The following is a 12,830-nucleotide window of genomic DNA, read 5'->3' as shown; positions in this document are numbered from 1 at the left end:
TGACACATTGTACACTTTCTGTGAATCTTCTCCAGGTTTCTCACCTGGATTTTTTAATCTATTTGGCTGTGGTTGCTGCTGATGGGAGGGGATGGTTCCTTGGCTGGGCACCCATTTGCAATGAATTTCCCCCAACCCCCTTAGGGAGGAAGCCTTGCACGTCCCTGCCTGCTGAAAGAATGTGAGATGACTCCAACTGTGACTGTCGGGGATTTTTTTATGCATTGGCTTTCTTGCGCCTGACTTCCATACACTTCCCTCCAATACAGGCAGCGTGAACCTTCTTGCTTGGGAACCACTGTCCTGTGGACCATCCTGCATGCTTTACCCTGGAAACTCTGGCCCCAGTCTGCAGCATGTGATCTTATAACAGTTGTGCTGGCAAAGAGAGATAGATAATATATGTGGCAAGTGGCTTGCAAGGCTCAGCTCAGGACCCAAACATCCAGCTAGCCCACATAAAGCAAGGTCGGATCCATTTTGCATGCTGACTTTAGTAACAAACATCCACCCTGAGTATTGCTGTGAGGTCTGCGTGATGTAGGATTTGAACCTGATTGTAATGCTTTCACTTAAGTTGGGGTGTTTGAGACTGCTTCTGGTATTGATCCTGGTTCCCTGCAGCAGCATCTCCCGTATATGAGGCCAACAACAATCTTGTAACATTTTCAGCTATATTGTGGTGACATTGAATGATTGGTTTCATGCTTTCATATGAACAAAATCTCCTAAATCTACATTTTCCTAATATCTTTCCCTCTGATATCTCATGCTTTTCTCCAGCCTAAAATATACCAGGGAAAGTGTGAAGGGACACCTGCTGGGGAAGCACAGCAAGCCCATGCCTTCCAATTGTGCTGCTTGGGGATAGGGAAAGGAATGTTGTTTGTCCTGTGCTGACCCCACATAGACTGCCAGCTTCTTTTCCTGTGTCTGGGTTCCCACTAGTTCTTGGGTACAAGAAAGCTGGTAAGGTGTGGCTCCCTCCACATACCTGTGCTCCCAGTGGAGGACAAGCTCCCAGGAGGTAGACACTGTTGCTGACAAATGCACATTTGCGGTACAGATGAATTTGATGGCAAGGCTATATGCTTTCCACATGAAATGAAGCTCAGACCTAAAGCCCCAAGACAAACACGGGGCAGTCAGTGCTGCTCAGAGCCCTTCTGCCCAGTTTGGTGACATCCATGCCTTGCTTCAGTGCTTCCCTTGAAATTGGGGGATATCCCATGAGTAAAAGACAAGCTGAGCCTCTGGAGATTTCTTGACAAAAGCTCTTATCTCTGTGTGCTCACATGAAAAATTTCTTCTCGGAGAGGGTGGTGAGGTATTGGCACATGCTGCGCAGGGAGGTGCTGGAGTCACCATCCCTAGAGGTTTTGAAGAAAAGTGAAAGCTCTGAAAGACATGGTCAGCAGGCATGGTGGGGATGGGTTGATAATTGGACTGAGTGATATTAGCGGTCTTTCCCACACTTACAATTCTATGTGCAGGGACATCTTCTAGCCAGTCAGTCGAGTTAGCCCAGGACAGGCTCAGTTCTGCTTTGGTTTCTGAGCAAACAGCAGCAGCAGCAGCACAAGGCAATAAGTGAAGGGAAGGATACTGTTGTAGGAAGTCCAGAGTAGACAGAGCATGGAGAAGTTCTCTGTCTCCACAGCCATCTGGATGTAGGCAATGATGAGCTGTGTGAAGACCCAGGTTGTGCCACGGTAGAGGAGCTTTGCAACACAGGAGGTAGCCCGGGAGCTGAGGAAGGGATGGATTCGATAGTCAGCTTCTACCATGATGGCCCAGCATAGGAAACCAAAGATTTGGCCAGGGCGAAGGCCGTGCCACCATGCAGAGAAGGCAAAAGTGGCAAGGAGTGGCTGAGCTGGGCAGCGCTGGTAGACCAGCCTCCTCAGCCAGAGGGATGTACTCTTGTTCCATGTTCTGGAGAAGACAGCCAGGCGATGTGTGGTCTCTAGTGTCCAAAGGTCACGGCCAGAAAGGTCTCCCTGCTCCACCGCTGCCCCAAAGCCTGCTGCCTCCAGGAGGGCCTCATCCAGCACCCACTGCGAGTAATATGCCAGTCTGAAGAGCAAAGCCTGTGCCCACATGTGGCCCATGCTGGCCCAGCCCTGCATGCAGGGCAGCCAGGCTTCCAGCCATGCACGCAGCATCTGCAGTACCAGCACCCCGAGGTACCTCCAGCCCACAGCCCGCAGCGGGCAGGGGACGGCCCCCAGAGACATGACCTGGGCCTGAAACTTGCTGAAGGAGCACAGTGGGCCTCCAAGGAGGGCTGGGAAGAAGAGCAGGTAGCTACACAGGGGCAAGGCTCTCTGCAACAGCCCCTGGCCAGGCTGGGGCAGCACGGTCCCTTCGTGGATGTCCAGGGCCAGAGATGTCACCTTCTGAGTGAGCAGCATGATTGCAGAGAGGGTGACAGCTGGCCTGGAAGGAGAGGGCACCTGAGCGCTGCTGAGAGACTCTCAAAGGGTGGGCATGAGCATGCATATCCCACCTTCTCCTGTCATGCCCAGAGTGCTGCAGGTTGAGGGAGGCCCACAGGGACTGACTGCTATGAAGCAGCGTTTCATGCAGTTCCTCCCAAAGCAATTGGGAGGGTGGGAGAGGGAGGGAAGCAATGCTGGAGGGTTACCTGGTGTCCTGTGGCTCCAGCACCAGGGCCAGGTGGCAGAGTGTCTGCCAGCACATCTGGAGGCAGAAGACCCAGGTATGGACATAAGCTGGACTGACCAAGAGGAGCATGAGCATGGAGCCGACAGCAGGGATGAGAAGCAGCGTGGCGTAACTGCCCATGGCTGTGCCTGCAAGGAGACATCCTCCAGCAAGGAGGAAGATGTACCTACAAGAGACCAGATGCCCTTTGGACAGCTTTTGGGGAAAACGTAGCTTGGAATTCCTGCTCTGATGTTAGTAGTATAGTGTAGTATGAGACGTGCAGCCTCCACAGGGCCACACTGGGAAAGGACAAAGCAGGTCCTGCGTGGCCCCTATCTGCGTCACACTGGAGACAGTCCCCATTCCCTGCCCTGCTCTTCTTGCCTGTGTGCTCATTCTGGTAAACCCACCTCTTGCAATGCAGGAGAGCCTAGCCTGGCTATTGTAGCTTTAACCACCCTGAACTGGCCCTACTGCACAAAGAGGGGAGTGCGGAAAGCCAGGAGAGACCCAGAAAGTACCCATGGACACAAATTGCCCCTGGTATGGAGACCACGTACCGGGAAATCAGAGAGAGGTGCCCCAAAGCACAGAGGTAATGGAAGAGAGCAGCGAAGAGGAAAGCTGCTAGCTGGTACCAGGCTGCAGGGAGAAGGATGAGCAGGTCTGCCCAGATCATCGAGAACCTTGCTTCTTCCAGCCCCTGGAGAAAGGACTGAGCCAAGGGCTCTGGTTTATATGCGTCAGGACCATGGCGCAAAAAGAAGAGAGCCATGGAGACAAAGGTATCTACAGGAAGAGGAATGTGTTTTCCCATTCACTAGTGTTGGCTTCTTGAAGCACCTCTGTCCCAAGGTTTGTGTGTAGGTGGAAAAGTTGGTTATTTACTTTGCCAGACGCCTGGGCCATTATCACATGCTTTGAAGGCAGCAGGAGCCAGGACAGAGATAAGAGCCTCTTTGAGCTGCCAAATGTGTCATGCTGGGATGCACTTCAGAGCAAAATCCCCAGGTACATCCTGGCTTAGTCCTTTCTCTTGGCTACTTCTCAGCTCAGCCTTTTTTGGAAAGCTGTGGTTCTTTCCAGCTGGCTGGGAAACTGAATGGATTTCTGCTTTATTTTAGGCACATGAAGAGTGTTATTGCAAAGAGAAATACCTTGGAATTTCCCACTGGAAGACAAAATGAGAGAGGAAGAAAAAATAAGGTTTTACTCTTCCTTGAATTAATGATTTAAAATATTTAGATTTGTCTATTTTGCAATAAATAGGGCAAAACTAGTGCTTAATATTACAGAAAAACCTGTGCTCATAAAAAAATGAATTTTTTTATTTTGAAACTTCTATGAATTATTCCACTCTTCACTGAGCTTTTCAAGCCACCATGATGTTGTAAAGCTAACCTCATTGTTTAGATGGCTTTTTTGGTTATAAGAAGGCAGGGACCAAAACCCCATGGAAAAAAAATGGCTCAGAGGGAATACTGCAGAGGAACTGCCTTCTCATTTTGCACTGTTTGTAAGAGCAAGTCAGTAAGTGTTTGCAGTTCATATGTGATAGAGAGAAGCTTTTTCCATGCCACATTTGGCATGCATGACATGCAGCAACAGCCTGGTTTCATGGGACTCGTCCTGCCAAGTCCACGCAGCCCAAAACTGAGTTTGGAGGGTAAATATTTTTCAAGGCCTTTGTAGTGTCTATTTAAGCCATTCACTGCTATGGTTCTGAAAAAATGTTACTGCTTTTCGAGAAGCCATGGTAGCATTGGAAACGTGATACTTGGCTAGTGCCTCTTATTTTGTAATGCTAGCTGCTGGACTGTGGAAGGGTAATTTTATAGTGAGCATGTGAGCCATAGGGAAACCTATGAGACAGTTTCATTTGCTTTATTTCTATGTGCTAAACAAGCAACAACATGGTTCCTGTCTGAAGATACAATGATTTGACAGTAAATGAGAAGAAGTGGGCTGAGTACTGTCAGAGCAAGCTGTGGGCATGAAATCAGACCAGATACAACTTGGATACTACTCTTGGGCTAGTATCCAGAAACTTCATGGCTGCTTTCTTAGTGAAATGTACTGCTTTGGGAACAGTTTTGGTTGTCGACTGTAATGTAATGTATACTGATCTTATATGTATGTAGGGTATAGATGTGATCCTCACACATATAAACTTGCAGGCTGCACTGCAAAGTGAAAGGTTCGGATCAAAAACAAAACCACCTTTATTTTAATGAAGACTTTATTCTAGAGAGAAGCACATAAATTGAAAGGGAAGCTACTGAAATGAGGTTTAGAAAGGCTGAACTGAGCTCCTGCCTCAGACCTTCTCTGTGACCTTGGGCAACCTGGATTTTCCCATCCACACAACAAGAAGATAGCTTCTGCCTTCCCGTAGCATTATAAAGCAGAATCAATTGGAAACCTTGAGACTTTACATTTGCAGCTGATAAGTGGAAAATGAAAGTGCCTAAATGAGAATGGAATTAATAAATAAATGCATTAGTTGACTAAAACACAAGCATGCAAAAATTCTTTCTCTGTTTGCAGGCAGCAGTCGCACGCAGTTATTTTGCTACTTGTTGCTACTGCAGATTTGCTGACCACTACCTGCAAATGGCTCATGGCTGCTTATGGCAAAGACCTTTTTGTCTCCCTGGACAAAAGACTGCATCCCAGTAGCTTAAAGATAGCGCAGAAGTTGATTGTTAGGCTGGATATTGGGAAAAAATTAATCTCAGGAAGAGCAGTGATGCAGTGGCACAGGCTGCTCAGGGAGCTGGAGGTGTCACTGTCCCTGGAGATGTTCAGAAAACAGGATGTGGCACTGAGGGCTGTGATCACCAGGCACATGGGCCGGGGTTGGACTGGATGATCTCAGAGGCCTTTTCCTACCTTCATGATTCTACGATTCTGCTGCAGCCCCACTCGCAGAGGTCTGAGAAAGCTCCATCTGCCTGGTAGTGATGTAGCTTTGAGCTCAGTCTCTCTGGCTGGTGACTCCTGTTCCCTGGTACAGTAGGATGCCAATATGGATATAGTTGGAAGTTAGGGAAACTAGGCAAGTGGAAGGTCTCTCACAGAGAACACTACAAGATGTCTCTACTGGGGCAATCACTTAACAAAATACACCAATGGGCACTCTCATTACTCCAGTACTCATTTTTACTGACATCTGCAGAGTACGTTGCCAGAAACCCAACCTTTTATACTCTATTTTTCAGATAGATTAGGTCATTGAAACAGTGCAGACATGATCTGCCTGGTATAACCAAAAAGGTAAGCACAGAAACCTTAGCAAGACTAACTATATTCATTTGCAGACTAACCACAACCACATCCTTCAAAGTCACTGTCTGGAGCTCTAAGTAAGTCTGATAGCTTGTATAAAATGTCTTTGCTCCTGCTCACTAGAGAGATTGCTCCAGTGTTAGTGTTTTCTGGGTTACTTCTAGGTTGACAATCTTTTCCTAGAGAGAGGGAAGAAAGAAGGTAGTCAGGTAACTATGCAGTCATATATTCTTTGTCTGTAAGCTGGAAGAGTTTGCATGTTCCTCTGGGCTGGGTTAGACAGAATGTTGCACCAATCTGTTTTCTCAGGGTGTTCAGGTCTTCTGGGTTTGATGGCTAAGTCCTGCAATACTCCAGCACTTTAATCTACAACACATTCCGTGTAGTTTCCATTTCCAAATCTCACCTTGGTGTGTGTTCTCTCTTCAGCAGTACTTTTGTAAGTCTTTTTGTGCACATGAAGGTAGTAAGTGATTCCTGGGTACCAAATACAGCTTAGAGAGTTTGAGGGCTGCACTGCTAGTCCCTACCACGTGCAACACTTTTTGTCTCAAGACTTAAAATCTCGCAGTGTCTCTGTCCTCAAAAACAATGGATCCTTGAAAGTTTTACTTCAAACTAGAGGGTCTATTCTGAGTCATTTAAGATCATTCAATTTACCACGGAAATTGGAGCTGGTAAAATTGCAAGCGATGCCACAAAAATGTGCACATGCATGTTTTCTGTATTAGCAGCATAAGGCTGCTCATAAATTTTCTGGTCTATTTTAAACAGTACACCTACAAACCTTAAAAATCCCCGTTGCTGGCTTCATCTGGGCATGGAGAGAAGGCAGCAAAGATAAATAAATCAGAAGCCTGACAAAACTAGAAATATTTGCAGAAATTCAGACCTATGTCTGACAGCAAGTAGCAATTGGCATGCTCTGGATGGACAGAAAGGTGTATGTGCTTCGTTTAAATGCAAGAGGACATGTCCGGAGACATGCTTGCTAAAGAAAGAAATCTTGAAGATTTGAGAAGCTCTGCCTGTTTTGCTGGAGCTGTGCTGCCCTCAAGTGGCTTTTTTTTAAAAAAAAAAAACTTTTTTCTTTTTTTTTTTTTTCAATGGCAGAGGAGGTGGTTTATTTTCAAGACAGAATCTTATTGGGAATTCCTTTCTTTCCTTCAGTTTTAAGACCAAGGCCAGATGGAGACAGATCCTTTTGATTCTCCTAAGGCTTTGGTATATTTTGAACAGAGACTGACCTCACTGAAGACTGTACTCTGTGTTGGTTCCATTCAAGCTGATTACAGAGCTCTTCAGACAAAAGGTATACAGGTCCAGGGACCATGCCAGTGGTGGGAAATAATGGTCCAGGGCTGCATACTTTCTTCCTGCTCCCTTTCAGGCAGAGATCTCCTCCTGCCATCCCACCTGGCTCCTCCAGTGGCCAGGAGAGAGCAGGCTAGAGCAGGGGAACTGCTGGAAGCTGCCGGGCCAGGAATGCCTCTAATGCCCCATGAGTCCATCTTGGGACCTGTGCATTTCAGTACCTTCATCAGTGACACAGACAGTGGAATTGTACGCACCCTCAGCATGTCTTCTGATGACTCTGAGTGTGCAGTTCACACAGCAGAAGGCAGGGATAGACAGGCTTGAGGAGTGGACCCATGGGAACTTAATGAAATTCAGCAAGGCCAAATGAAGGTGCTGCACTTGGGTTGGGGCAATCCCAGGTATGTGTTGTACTGTAAAAGCACCAGTATTTCTGTGTAAGGTTTACCAATCCCGAAGAAAGTACACAGAGGAAGTTAACATTTATAAGTTTAATAGCAAGGTACTCACATACCCAGAGACAACCAGCTGGTAGAGTGTCTGCCCTTGGGTTTCCTCCAGCAGATACCAGTGGTGGCTAGCCAGCAAGATGTCCACACAAACCCTGAGCCCTGTGGCTATATGACAAGGGGGAATGGCCTTAAACTGAAAGACTGGAGATTAGGTTAGATGCTAGGAAGAAATTCTTACTCAGAAGGTGATGAGGTACTGGCACAGGCTGCCCAGAGAGACTGTGGATGCAAGTCCATGGACCATGCCAGTGGTGGGAAATAATGGTCCAGGACTGCATACAGTCCTCCTGCTCCCTTTCAGGCAGAGATCCCCTCCTGCCAGCCAGAGAGACTGTGGATGTGGAGGTCCTCAAGGCCAGTTGGATGGTGCCCCAGGCAGCCTGATCCAGTGGGTGGCAGCCAGCCCACAACAGAGGGTTGGAACTAAATGCACTTTAAGGTCCCTTCCACCCTAAGCAGTTCTATGATTCAGTGATGATGAAATATCTCAATTCCTCTCCAGTGTAAAGAGAGTAGAGCTCTCCTCAAGAGGGCACAGCCGAGAGTTCAAGCTTACCAGTTCACAGAGGTCTACAGGGCCTCTGCCTTTCTGCTAAATTCCAGACAAGGAGAACCTGAGTCACTCATGGTACATTTTGGACAGGGTCCAATTGGAATGGATCAAAAAGACCATTCTTGGCCTTCTCAGTGGCCTTTTTGCAGTGGCATGACACCTGAATGTTGGTACTTCTATCTGAGTCTTCTGGGCTCCCTGGGCAATAGGACCAGGGCAAGGAGGACTACTGGTTTCCTGGGTTGCATGAAGAGGAGTGTTGCTGATGGGTTGGGAGAGGTAATTCTACTCCTCTGCTCAGCATCGCTGAGGCATAACTGGAGTATTGCAACCAGTGCTGAGCACCCTAGAACATGTGAGATGTGGTCATGAAGATAATGAAGGGTCTGGAGCATCTCTGTTATGAAGAAAAGCTGGGAGCTGGAACTTTTCAGCTTGGAGGAGGATCATGCATTGGGAATTTATCAGTGCGTACAAGTACTTGTGGGGAGAAATGATGACAGACTTTTCCAGTGGTGCCCAGTGACAGGACAAACTGTATGGGGGGGTGGAGGACTTTGGGGTCTGTGTATGGCTTTAGCCATGGGGGTTTTGGAGGGCCTAAGCACTGCCTCAACCCCACAAAGGCCCTAGGTAGGGTCAGAGGCATCTGGTGGAGGGGACTGTGGAGCATGCTGGGGCTTATGGGGCAGCCATAGGGGAAGCTGGGTCTTCTGTTGCAAGACTCAAGGGACATTAGGAAACACTATGGGGACTATGGGTACTCAGGAACACAGCGTGATATCTGCAGGGTTGGGATAACTGGGGAAGCTGTTGAATACAGGGATTAAGGTAACCCTGGAGGAGCTATTGGGAACTGGGGGGAATTGTGAAGTGCTCGCCAGGGCAAAAAAACAAGGTGGGGAGTCTACAGGGTATAGTACAGGTCAGAGGCACCCAAGGGACTAAAGGGTACCTGGGAGGTTGGGAGAAACTAAGGGTTTATAGGTGAACCTGGGTTGGCCATGACCATCCTGAATGGGGTCAGAGGCACCCACAGGGGCTGAAGGACACCCAGAGGGGAGCAGGGTCCCACGGTCCCCCCAGAAGCTGATGCCAGAGCCCAGGCCTGTGGCACCTCTTTTATTGCAGGTCCTAATGCAGCCCCTTCCCGAAGGGAGGGAATCCATCTCTCCACGCATTGTCCCCCATTTCAAGACTCATTAACAGATACATAGGTGTTAGCGAGGTGCACAGGCAGCCCGTTAAGGCAGGAGATACGCACATAGCGATGGAGCTGCCGGGCCTGGTAATTGCAAGGGGGCCGGCTGTCTCCACCCCGCAGGTTGCAGGCTGTGATGTCCATGGGTGTTGAGGTGCTGTGGAACCCCTTTGAGTCGGCTGGGAGGGTACAGGTGGCCACCATGTCCTCAGCTGGTGCATGTACAAAGGTGTTGGATTGCTTGCAAAGCCTCCCTGGGGCCGTCACTTGCCGTCGTGCCAGCATGATCCTGCAGTAGAGGTGTCCCGTAAGCCCGAGCGTCCGGGGGTGGTCCACATGCTGCCGCAAGAACTTCTCATAGCGGGTCTCTCTCACAGCCCCTGCCACTGCTGCCAGTATGAGGACTAGGCATAGCATCCAGCTTGCCATGGGTACCTGTGGAAAGTGGGGTCAGAGCCTGGACTGCTGGAGCCCTGTCTGGAAACCCCATCTTGGGCACCTGAGTCCCCTGTAGAGTGCCCCAAATATGAGGGTCCATTACAGATCTCCTCCAAATGCATGGAGAAGTGCCCTCTCAGACACCTGGATTCAATGCAGAAGTCCTCTGAAGACCTAGGTCATCTTTGGATTCCACCCAGATGCCCGGATTCTGTACAGAACATCCCAAGAATAATAGGTCTCCTACAGTTCTGCATCCCACAGGCACCTGTATCTCTTACTGTACATCTCCTCTGGACATCTGGATCCCCTATAGCTCCCCCACACCCTCAGACACCTGTATCTCTTCCATACCACTAGATGCTCAGGTTCCTTACAATTTCCTCCTGCAAATATTTTAGTCCCCTGCATGTCCCTCACCTGAATTTCTGTGTGCCTCCGTTTCTCTTCTGGCCTCAGGGTCTCCTGGTCCCTCCCACTCCTCTGCACTGCTCTTATACTTGTCCCAGCTGAGCCTAAAAGACAAAGGTCCAGGAGAAGGGGCAGGGCAAAGAGCAAGGTCCAGTGTGTGTTGGGGGGAATCCGGCATTCAGGAGGCCCCACTCCCCTCACACCACCCCCCTCTCTGCCAAGGTCACTAGATAATCATTAATTAACCACATGACTGTCTGCACACATCCCCTCAGGTGCCCCCTGCCCATCTCACCATATAATAAGGCTCTGGCCTGATGATGCTTGGACCTATGCACAGGATGCTGAGCACAGTGAACAGCACAGAGCTTATGGCCTGGGGCTGTACACAGGTGCCCCCTCCTCAAGCATTCTGCTCCCACAGACTCTACCTCAAGCACTCCTGCCCCAATTAATGTCATAATGAGGCCCTTGGGACACAGAAAAGAGCACTCGGAAGACCTTGAGTCACAGAAAGATGCTGTGAAATTCTTGGGTTTAACAGGAAGGGCTTTGCAGGACTTTGGAGCACCAAAATGAACATGGGAGCAGATGAACTGAAAAATGAACTGAGCAGAAAAGGATTTTGGAAATGCTAGGAGTGCACAGAAATGCCCAGGGAGAACTCTGGACAAAACAACAAAAGAGACCACAAGTCACTGGTGTGCACAGGAAAACACTCTGAGAATACTGAGGCCAAAAAGAAAGGCACTTGGAGGTCCCCGAGTACATTCAGAGCTGTGTTGGGCAAGCAAAATGAATTTGGAGGAACTTGTGTTGAACTGCAAGGATTCAAGAGACAACTGCAAAGCACAGAAAGGCAACTGAAGGACTCTTCGGTGCACCAAACTTCACGATAAAGCCCTGTGACATGCAGAATGTCATTTTCAAGGCCCAGGCTCATCAAACACCTACTGTGAGTTCCCCAAGTGGAGACAAACCTGTGGGTTTCACCTGCCAACAGAGCCGTTGCTCAGAGAGAGCTTCTGGGAGGTGGTGAGAGAGGGCTCCCCTCTTCTGATTCCATCTCTTGTTCTTTTTCCTTTTTTTCTGCCCCTCCCATGTGCCAGGCACACCAGGTCTGGATAAATACAGTGCAGTAATACTTATTGCTCAAAAGGTAACGGGCGACCTCACCTCTGACTGACCACCATGCAAGGTCCCTCCTGCTCCAGGTGATTCACTCCTCAGCCTGCAGGGTTTCCTTAGCAAGGAGTATCAGTCCCCTGGTAGCTGACTAGTTTACTGTACTACTTTCAGCTCAGCTGGGTGCTGCTCCAACAGTCCCTTCCTGCTGTTACTGGGAACAAAGGACTGTAATTGCATCCAGCTGAGGGCACACTCGGTAAAGAAGAAAAGGCATTTTTGCACCAAGTTAGCACTAGACGTTCCCACCAAACCATCATTTCCACAGGCTGCTGATCGGAGGATATGCCGCTCACCGACATGTGAAAAGTTCTGAGAAGGGCCTTGTTAGAAACCCCAAGAGCAAAGAGTCCAATACAGTAGAATTGCGTAGCTGTGGGAGTGGAATGATGTCACGGGTGGAATGATCTCAGGATGGTGCCAGACAGCCCTCCAGCAGAATTTTCCCAGCTGTGAGCATCAGTTTGGTTACTTTCACTGGATCACTGCCAGAAACTACTGATTTTGGAAAACCCAAACAGCTTTACAGGTTCCCGAAACACAGCTCCTTAAACGGCAGGGCCCTGAAGAAAGCTAGATAAATGATTCTATGGCTGTATGATGATCAAATAGGCTGAGGGAGCTGCGTTTGTTCAGTCTGGAAAAGGCTTTGGGCGACAGCAGTATTTAAAGGGAGATTATAAACTGCAGGGAAATCAACTTTTTACATGGCCAGATCATGATAGGACAAAGGGGAACGGTTTTAAACTAAAGATGGGGAGGTTTGCATTAGAAGTCAGGGGGAAGATTTTCACTAAGAGGGCAGTGAGGCACACAGCTGCCCAGAGGCTGTGATGCCCCATTCCTGGAGTGCTCAAGGCTGGGCTGGATGGGGCCCTGGGCAGCCTGAGCTGGGGGGGATGGAACTGGATAATCGTTGAGATCCCTTCACACCCCAGCCATTCTGTGTTTGATTTCTGCCACTCTGCTTACTCCTTTGTGTGCTATCTTAACTGCTAGCAGTTAGATGCAGAAAGGAGTTTAAAGGAAACATTCTGCCCTTGCTCTGAGCTTTGTGCTCTCTTAATTTCAGCCTCTGGTGTTGCACCGAGCTGCTGCCGAGCGTCCTCATGGTGCCAGGACATCATGCCAAGTATTTAGTCCAGATGAAGTCCCAGGACTTTATATATCACACCCTCCCCAGCCAGATTTATGCTACAGGAAATCTGAACACTTCCATGTTTTGTTTGACAGAAGAACGGGTCGACTAAAGACG

General features: G+C 48.8%; 2 protein-coding genes across 2 annotated transcripts; both read right to left on the bottom strand.

Moving 5' to 3' along the window:
- Nucleotides 1–1,535: 1,535 nt before the first annotated feature.
- On the bottom strand, nt 1,536–3,349 carry MBOAT4 (membrane bound O-acyltransferase domain containing 4). Its single transcript, XM_052682279.1, has 3 exons — nt 3,231–3,349; nt 2,648–2,854; nt 1,536–2,439 (listed from the first exon to the last, which is right to left on the bottom strand). The coding sequence occupies exons 1-3, from the start codon at nt 3,347–3,349 to the stop codon at nt 1,536–1,538; spliced, it is 1,230 nt and encodes a 409-aa protein (XP_052538239.1).
- Nucleotides 3,350–9,532: 6,183 nt separating this feature from the next.
- On the bottom strand, nt 9,533–9,970 carry LOC128080299 (ribonuclease CL2-like). Its single transcript, XM_052682351.1, has one exon. It carries the CDS (start codon nt 9,968–9,970, stop codon nt 9,533–9,535), a length of 438 nt encoding a protein of 145 aa, XP_052538311.1.
- Between the last annotated feature and the right edge of the window lie 2,860 nt (nt 9,971–12,830).

Source organism: Tympanuchus pallidicinctus, unplaced genomic scaffold (assembly GCF_026119805.1).
Source record: "Tympanuchus pallidicinctus isolate F22 unplaced genomic scaffold, pur_lepc_1.0 scaffold2, whole genome shotgun sequence".
NCBI classification, from domain to species: Eukaryota; Metazoa; Chordata; class Aves; order Galliformes; family Phasianidae; genus Tympanuchus; species Tympanuchus pallidicinctus.
The sequence above is the reverse complement of the archived record's forward strand: the minus strand, read 5'-3'. Positions and strand labels throughout refer to the sequence as shown.

Excerpts from the sequence above, each read along its gene's own strand:
- MBOAT4 (XM_052682279.1), bottom strand. The coding sequence starts at position 3,349 with ATGATCTGGGCAGACCTGCTCATCCTTCTCCCTGCAGCCTGGTACCAG. Across the intron at positions 2,855-3,230 it reads CACCTCTCTCTGATTTCCCG|GTACATCTTCCTCCTTGCTG; the intron begins GTACGTGGTCTC and ends GGTCTCTTGTAG. Across the intron at positions 2,440-2,647 it reads CTGGAGCCACAGGACACCAG|GCCAGCTGTCACCCTCTCTG; the intron begins GTAACCCTCCAG and ends CTCTCCTTCCAG.
- LOC128080299 (XM_052682351.1), bottom strand. The coding sequence starts at position 9,970 with ATGGCAAGCTGGATGCTATGCCTAGTCCTCATACTGGCAGCAGTGGCA.